The sequence below is a fragment of the Phytophthora infestans genome, genomic scaffold, assembly GCF_000142945.1.
Source record: "Phytophthora infestans T30-4 supercont1.6 genomic scaffold, whole genome shotgun sequence".
Classification (NCBI taxonomy): domain Eukaryota; phylum Oomycota; class Peronosporomycetes; order Peronosporales; family Peronosporaceae; genus Phytophthora; species Phytophthora infestans.
In genome coordinates this window covers 4,581,058-4,589,123 of record NW_003303753.1, presented here as the reverse complement: position 1 = coordinate 4,589,123, position 8,066 = coordinate 4,581,058, and the positions used below count along the sequence as shown (strand labels likewise).

The following is an 8,066-nucleotide window of genomic DNA, read 5'->3' as shown; positions in this document are numbered from 1 at the left end:
ATTCAATACAGCTAGATGATGACAAATGATAAAATGAGTAAACAAAAATAATAATATAAAAAAGGATAAACACGGACTTACAGTGATCAAAGATCGATATATTTAAGTCAATTAGTTCTGAAGTAATTCATCAATAGCAGCACATAGCTTCGGAGCTTTTTTCCGTAGAAAATATACACGATCGAAGCCAGTGTAAATATTCTTTATCAAGTGTAAACACTTGCGACTTCCCCTTGTACTTTCCAAAATTTAGCAAATACGATCCATCGTCGGGTTCATTACCAAACTTACTCGGTAGAAATTTTGCAATATCAGAATCAGGAGCACTGGCAAGCATTTCCTGAGATCGGAGCCAGCGACAATAGCCTGGATCCTTAAGAAAGACCTCTCCGATGGTTGAACCTTTGTGCTTGCCGAAACAGAGTTGTGTGGACATGGTATCTATATAACAATACAGATTATTAACTGAAATGTATAATAATATTTACCTTAAGCAATTGTAAAATCTAAAATATCACCTGTTAGACGACCATAGTTCAGCTCCTGCTCACAGATTACGAGGACTAGCATATTAACACCCTGGCAACCAGCGTTAACACCTTGAATCTGAATGGCATGTGGTACATCACGTTCCGTCAAGCGACTAACATCAGCAAAGAGAACACGGTTTGTTGGCGACCAAGTTTGGTAGTCAAGTAGACCATTGACAAGTTCAAGAGTCAGATCACCGTTGATTGCACTAATCTTGGCAACCTCGTTGGTGAACTCATGAAAGTCATAATCGTGAGAAATATCAAAGCACTGCGTAGAACCGATGCGGACATTGAAGTTGCGAATCGAAGAGCCAGGGTGTAGAGTCCAAGGTTGAAATTCTTGAGCGAGGGCAGAGTTAAAGCTACTTGTTTGCTCAGCAAACGGGAGCAGAATGACATACTTCGCATTTTTTACACTAGCGGATAGTTGAAGATCAAAAGCTGCGTTTAGTTGTGTTGACTGTTTACCAGTGCCAGCCCGTTCGTAAAACCATTGAGCGTAGCAATCGTTGAAACGTACCTTCTTCACATGTTTTAGACAATTGCCTGGGGGTTCTCTAAATGAACGAATGGTACGTAAAGTTGAGCAGTCGTGAAAGGCATGTACGTACCATCAATAGTAAGATCGAGTGAGTCTACAACAGCTCCCCACGCGATACTGAAACGCGCAGAAGCTGCAAGTACACTCGCCATTGGATTACAAGTGCTTGAGGCGGCAACCATCACGGGACATGTATTACCCGATGCAAGAGTAGTTGAAGTTAGCTTCATCCCCTTACCAGCATCAACAGCCACCGCTGATACACCTTGGTCTACTCTGAAGCAAAGACGGATCTGGGGATTCGCCATTAGATCAAGTTCCTTCAAGATCGGGTGAAGATCATCTAACTTAATCTTAAGCATGTAGTTCCACGTACCTATGATTGCATTGGCAGTAGCAGCTCCAGTTACAAAGGCACCGCGCGCGGTCTGGTTAGCAATGGTTGTAGAAACAGCAGCAGCTCCAAGGGAAGGCCAAGAAGCGCTGAAATCAGAACCAGCAGATGGAGGGTTTGATAGCAGTCGCTTTACAAGACCATCGCTAGCAATAGAAGCTCCACCGGATGGTCCAGTCGCAGCAAACGAAGAAGAAAATGCTGTAGTGTTCTAATAGCCATCACCAGTAGTAGAAGTGACTGCGCTACTGTATAGAACTGACTGAGCAGCATCGGGGTAAAGGAACGACTCCGCTCCATGCTTCTCAACATACTGAGAGCTATAGCCGGTTTGAGCCCGGATGTTATTCCAGAAGAGTTTGTAGTCAGCCATACTCACAATAGTCTTGCCATTTAATTCCAAAGACATCGAATCAATGACGTCCCAGTTTCCACACTTTAGAGTAGCACAGAAACGATTTGCAGCTGTTGTCTGAGCCGTAGTATCGTTTTTCATAGTAACCTTGTAAGGAAGCATGATGTAAGCATCGCGGAGCGGAGTAAATCCCTCACTTCCGTTCAGCTGAGCCGTAGCGTCAATCGTAATAACACCATTCTGGTACGAACCCTGGTTTAGATCAATAACGAACGGCACGCGCTTGCCGGATGATACTTTGATCTCCGAATCGCTTTTCAGCGAGCTTTAGTATAGGTATTGGTCGGAGAGTTGTGTTTCAGACATTGTTGAATCTATATGTCCCTCAATATAGTTTTCATAAAATTAAATATTATGACAGACCTTATCAAGCCTATTACGAGTAATCACGATTTTATAGAACTCGCCGAAAATAAGGCGTTCATCTTGATGATATTTTTGAATCTAGTGAGATTACAAAACCGCTCTCAAAGAAAGGGTCATACTTAATTCTATTGAGGCCACCAAATCTCGATGTAGGACATTGGACGGCAGTCTACAACGGAGAATATTTTGATAGTATGGGCGAAGGGCCTCCACGAAAATACGGAATTAAACGTTACAATAGTAAGCAATACCAAGGGACATACGGTGACTATTGCGGGCCTTTCTGTCTTCTTTGGTTATATTCAAAGCAGCACAATCAACCCAATATATTCAAAAAGATGAAAGATCTGAATTTGACCATTCTAGAATAATTTGTTTCAGAAAATATAAGCATGTATCGTGAATTAACGATTTCTAGCAATGTTCAAGAGCGGAAGCTGACTAAAGCAGTCAAGACCGGTAAACTCAGTCTAACAGCTGACGAACTGAAGGGTAGCGGCAGCGTTATTCATCTTCACCCCGCGTCGCACGAGAAGGCCCTTAAGGCACGTAGAGCTGGGCGTGGTGTTCGACTTGATATCACTAAGCACGAAGTCAAGAAGGGTTACAAACGAGCTCAAGGTGGTTCCATTTGGAACAAAGTTTGGGGAGGAATTAAATCGGCTTTCAAATTCGCAAAGGACAGTGGAATTCTTTCGCGTGCTGCCGATGCTACCGTACCTGCTCTAGCTACTGCTTTCGGAGCCCCACAGGCTGGAATTCCTGCTCGTGCAGCTATTAAATCGATGACAGGTATTGGTATTCACGATAGCGATGACGTTGAGGGGAAAGGAAGGACGGGCGGTCGCGTTTCAGTATCAGCTGATGTCAAGAAGGCTGCAAAGAATGCTCTATCATACGCTAAACGTAAGGGGGTTCTGACATATGCTGTTGATGCTGGAGAAACGTATCTTTTAAGCAGAGCTACAAAACCTGAGCATGAGACACTAATCAAATCTGTACGTGGTGAAGTGCGACGACGCTACGGTGTTGGGGTGCCTAAAAGTAAGAGGCCTGCAAAAGGGTCCGCTGAGATGAAGGCTAGAATGGCTGCGGTTCGTGCTAAGCGAAAGACCGGGGGTAGTTTTAGACTGTAATCAGACAAAAAAAAATGATACAGTCAGTTTATTTTTTGGCCGCAGTAGAAGCATGATAGATACGGAAGTATCACGGAACTTATCCTTTTGGTCGTTTTGGTTATAAATACTGATCGTAAGAGAAGAAGGAGAACCATTGTGACAGTTCATCCACGCATACTGACTTGGTTTATACGAAATCAGCTGGCCAACAGAAGCATCACCGCGGTCGAATGCACTCAGGATATCACCGCTAGCTACGTATTCATTCTTAATGATGTCACATCGCACGATATAGCTCGAGGTTGGGTGAATCTGAGGAATAATGTTCGATAGCTTAGCACTTGCTACAGTAGCAGGAGAAGCAGGGTAAGTTCCAGTCGTTAGACCAACAACCTTCCCAAATGCTGCGTTATCGATGATAACACGTGGTACACGAGTTGTAGTAGGTAAGCCCGTACCACCAGAGCTGTATAGCCCAGCAGCAGGACGACTGAAACCTACAGGTAGACTTGTCGGAGTTGCGCTAAAATCAAACTGTGCCGCATAATATACACTATTTTCACTCAGCTGAATGTAGAACACATTATTTCCCGATGCATCAATCAAATAGGCTCCAGCATTCACCAGAGCAGTCTGAATGCTTCGGTTGATATCTGCATAGGTGTAAATACCGTCAGCAAGAGTAATACTGATGGTAGAAGCTGTAGCAGCTGTTGGTACTTCTACTTTAAATGAGTTATTCAAAAATTGAAGCGAATCGACATTATACTCGCTGTTGTACATAGAGATAGACTGAACAGCGCAAGTAACATCTTTGAAATCAGCTGCAGACCCTGGGAAAGAGTACTTCCACGTGGAATTGTATCCATCTTGAACGAGATTAGTCGAATCAAGCTTAACAAACGATGCCATCTTGATGTATATCAAAAAAATCAAAACTTATGTCGATTTATAATTCGTCATCGATGTGAATGGGATGATCAACATTATATCGCAATTGTCCCTTGACTGAGTCAATGAAAAGCATTTGACCCTTTCTCTCGGTAGCCCGGTTATAGTAACGAACGATTGAACGTTCATCAACGAAATCCTTCACTACCATTGCTAAATCACGCTTCGAATTGGCTTTAAGAATTGCTACATACTCTGAATTAAGTCGTATCATTTTATCTGTGGCAAAGTAGCTATGACTAAGGAATATGGTACTTAGCTTGAAGTGTCTGCCTCGAGTGAAATAATGACTGAAAAGGTTCTTCTGCAGTAGCTTATTATTGCTGTAGTCATCTATGATAATAAGCTCGGGTTTATTGGAGTTTATTGGAGTCCTTCGTACTTGATCAATGCTTGGGGGTGAATCCGGATCAGCAAAAGTGATAAATCCATCTAGTTTATCACGAAGATATTCGTAAAGCTCCTGATGAGGATTGCGAGCAATAATGGTCAAGTGTGCAAACACATGTGGCGCATTTTTAAGAATAAATAGGCAGAGGTTATTCTTCCCACTAAACGAAGGACCCAGTACAATCATTCTGAACAAGGTTTTGATATCTAACGCTGTGATATCACCCATTGATGCAGATTTGAACTTCTTTGGTAGCGAAGCACCGAAATCAGGGATACTGCTCATGATGCACAATTACAGATTGTATGGATTCTCTGATTTCGTTTATCGTCTAATCTATATAGCATCAGACAAAATGAATTCTGGTTTTTCCTATCCGCAGCCAATATTCAATTCAAGTATCTACAACCCTGCGTTCTACTTGGCGATCTGAGTCACTCCCACTCCTCGGGGTGGTACTGGGACGCGATTAAAAAGAGATGGGCACAGGTATGCAAGACACAGATCTATCCGTGCCCCGCGTACTATCCCAACGTTGTGGACCGTTGCTATGGTAGCATCTCCATCAAGAGGCACTTCCTAATCATCGATAAGGATCAGAATCACCACTTCGTCGGCTCTGAGTGCCGCCAAACTTTTTGGTGGGCACTACAAAGTCTGCCTCGGATGTCAAAACCGGTACCGAGGTGGTTATAAGTGCTGTAAGGACTGTCGAGAGCGAGGATTGACATCGTTTAGCGATGAGAAGCTAAGCTTCGGGAAACATAAGAGGAGAAAGCCTAAGAGTCTCTTAGGTGTTGATGACTCGTATATTCAGTTCCTATTCGAGTGCGCCTGTGTATCTGAGCCAGGACTTAGCCCACTATTTGCTAGCAAGAACGACAGTTGGGTTCGGAAAGTACCGCGACAAGACGTTCGAATGGATCAAGGCTAACGACAAAAATTACTTCTGTTGGCTCCAGGGTCTTGACAAGGCTTATGCTAAGTATCTCTGAATCAATTAATTTCGAAAAGTTTTGTCGGGGCTAAGATACAAAGTCATTCCTGATACAGGACCCAACACATATAAAGTCAAGCTCACCGGATTATTATTGCCACACATATATAGCAAACATGCTTGCATACGAGCTTGAAGGATTTAAGCGATTAAAAATTCAAGCTATTAAATGGGGCAGCAGCTACCGAGTTAAGGTTCACGGGAAAACTGGAAGGATGGGTTATGTTAGTAATCTATCCCGCCCAAGCAACCAACAGCTAGTAGCTAAGCAATACAAGGTCAGTGTAGATAAGTTGAAGAAGCATATTTCTTCCGACTACAAGACCGACCCAAAGTACCGTTTCTATAAGGGTAAACAGATGGAATCACACCTTTACGAGGGAATTCAGCCTGCTGGGATTACGATAAGCTTGAAAACGTCCTTGCTAGTCAAAAGAATGCCTTCAAGATCAACATTGCTCTTGGATATGATCGAATGAGCAAAACGGAGGATAGCTTCACACAATATTGGCGTCCTAATCTTGCAAATACTAACTTATTTGAGAGACCTGTTGCTATCAATAGCAAAGCCGATATCCATAAGAAGATTATTTCTGAGATTCAATCGATGGAGCTGGCGGACAAGTTGAAGTATCCTAGCTCTGGCTATAAACTAAAGGCAATTACTGGATTTACAATCTTTATTTACCATCGTGATCATGCCCTAGGAGATAGCGAGGTCGTATTTCCTAAGATTATTCGTGATAACCACCATGTAATTAACTTTCCAAAGACGAACAACAAGTGCGTCTTCCACTGCGTGGCTTGGCACTTACTGGGGGGTAGTAAGAAAGATCCTCGTAAAATCCAAGCGCAGGTGAAGGAAGTGTTCGAGCGCTACTGCTCCTACAAGGGGATTAGCTATACGTTGGGTCTCTTCCGTAGCTTTAAGCCAATCGATCTTTTACAGCTTGACGAGCTTGAAGAATGCTTTCAACTATCCATTAACGTCTACTCTATGGATGTTGATGCTGGGAAGGTTGACTGCGTTCGACGCTCCGATAAGAATTACGATGCTATGAGCATTCTTTCGCACGATCATCACGCTCTATACATCAAGAACATTGACATTGTCACGCGGTAGTGTGAGACGCAGGTAATACAACCTTCAGTTGTAGCCGTAGGACTTGAGTTGTAGGCGGTAAAACTGAGAATGAGATTAAGAATGAAGTTAAAGGAACGAGAGCTACTTGGTGTCGTCCTGCTCTAGCCTAGGAAACCATATGAGAAGCATCTCGGCTATGACTTGTAGAGACGGCTTGGCAGAGCCACGAGTTGCTGGCTGTCCCATTGGACAGCCAGCGTGTGCTCACGTTGAATGCCAAGGTTATGGGTTGAACCATGACAATCTTTCCCCCGAAGAGGAGCATAGCTTCTTAAACAGCAAAAATTATCGGGGAGCCGAAGGCGTTGAGTGGCGTGTTGAACGACGGGGTCTGGAGGATTGGTGTATTTTTTCGTAGATATCAATCAGACCTTGAGCTTGGGTCAAATTAGTAGCAGGTTCCCATGAGTCGTTGACATCTCGTCCATACCAGCGAACCTTGTAATGCAGTGTGCCTCGCCGCACCTTCTTCCCTACAATCGCTTGTACCTGGAATCCCTCGTGACCTTCGCGTGTTATTAGCCGTGGCACGTCGTTTAGATGCCGGGGATTCTCATCGAAGTGATACGATCTCAAATAGGAGACGTGAAACTCGTCATGGATCCGAATTCCCGGTGGTAGCCCAATTTTATAGGTATCCGGCGTTGTTGACTGCACTACTGGGTATGGCCCAATAAACCTTGGGGCGAGTTTTCGCTTTCCAGATACACCAACATGGGGCAGGTCGAGATTAGTCGTATCCAGTAGAACTTGGTCACCAGGCTCGAAGTGATGCGTCGGACGATTACGATCATGGAAAAACTTCATCGTTGCCTGTGCGACTTCAATGGCGTCTTGGCATTGCTGGAGCACTGCTTGCTGGTGTTCCACAAATCGAATCGAAGATTGTGCTTGACCTCTTCGAGTCGGTAAGGCAATTTCACTCACGTATCTGGGGTTGTACCCAAGATCTGCCACAAATGGTGTCATGCCGGTGCTTGAGTGAGCCCGCGAATTGTATGCAAATTCCGCTAGCGATAGTAACTCGCTCCAGTCAGTTTGCAGCGGCGATACAAATGCTCGTAAGTAGTCAGCGATGAAGTGGTTGGTTCGCTCTGTTTGTCCGTCGGTATCAGGTCGAAATGCCGAACTAAGCTGCAGCTGTGTGTTCTGGAACTTCATTAACTTTGACCAAAATGTAGACGTAAATTTACTGTCGCGGTCGGAAGTGATAGTA

At 44.0% G+C, this 8,066-nt stretch overlaps 5 protein-coding genes across 5 annotated transcripts; 2 read left to right on the top strand and 3 right to left on the bottom strand.

Annotated features, from left to right (window-relative positions):
• Positions 1 to 489: 489 nt before the first annotated feature.
• PITG_05055 (uncharacterized protein) lies at positions 490 to 1,985 on the bottom strand (the record flags this gene model as incomplete). Its single annotated transcript, XM_002905678.1, has 3 exons — positions 490 to 1,090; positions 1,141 to 1,669; positions 1,718 to 1,985. The coding sequence occupies 3 exons, from the start codon at positions 1,983 to 1,985 to the stop codon at positions 490 to 492; spliced, it is 1,398 nt and encodes a 465-aa protein (XP_002905724.1).
• A 216-nt stretch (positions 1,986 to 2,201) lies between these two features.
• On the top strand, positions 2,202 to 2,620 carry PITG_05054 (uncharacterized protein; the record flags this gene model as incomplete). Its single annotated transcript, XM_002905677.1, has 2 exons — positions 2,202 to 2,216; positions 2,336 to 2,620. The coding sequence occupies 2 exons, from the start codon at positions 2,202 to 2,204 to the stop codon at positions 2,618 to 2,620; spliced, it is 300 nt and encodes a 99-aa protein (XP_002905723.1).
• A 337-nt stretch (positions 2,621 to 2,957) lies between these two features.
• PITG_05053 (uncharacterized protein) lies at positions 2,958 to 3,385 on the top strand (the record flags this gene model as incomplete). The annotated part of the gene is made up of 2 exons (XM_002905676.1): positions 2,958 to 2,965; positions 3,061 to 3,385. 2 exons carry the CDS (start codon positions 2,958 to 2,960, stop codon positions 3,383 to 3,385), a joined length of 333 nt encoding a protein of 110 aa, XP_002905722.1.
• A 70-nt stretch (positions 3,386 to 3,455) lies between these two features.
• On the bottom strand, positions 3,456 to 4,279 carry PITG_05052 (uncharacterized protein; the record flags this gene model as incomplete). The annotated part of the gene is made up of 2 exons (XM_002905675.1): positions 3,456 to 3,463; positions 3,520 to 4,279. 2 exons carry the CDS (start codon positions 4,277 to 4,279, stop codon positions 3,456 to 3,458), a joined length of 768 nt encoding a protein of 255 aa, XP_002905721.1.
• A 180-nt stretch (positions 4,280 to 4,459) lies between these two features.
• PITG_05051 (uncharacterized protein) lies at positions 4,460 to 4,937 on the bottom strand (the record flags this gene model as incomplete). Its single annotated transcript, XM_002905674.1, has 2 exons — positions 4,460 to 4,462; positions 4,509 to 4,937. The coding sequence occupies 2 exons, from the start codon at positions 4,935 to 4,937 to the stop codon at positions 4,460 to 4,462; spliced, it is 432 nt and encodes a 143-aa protein (XP_002905720.1).
• Between the last annotated feature and the right edge of the window lie 3,129 nt (positions 4,938 to 8,066).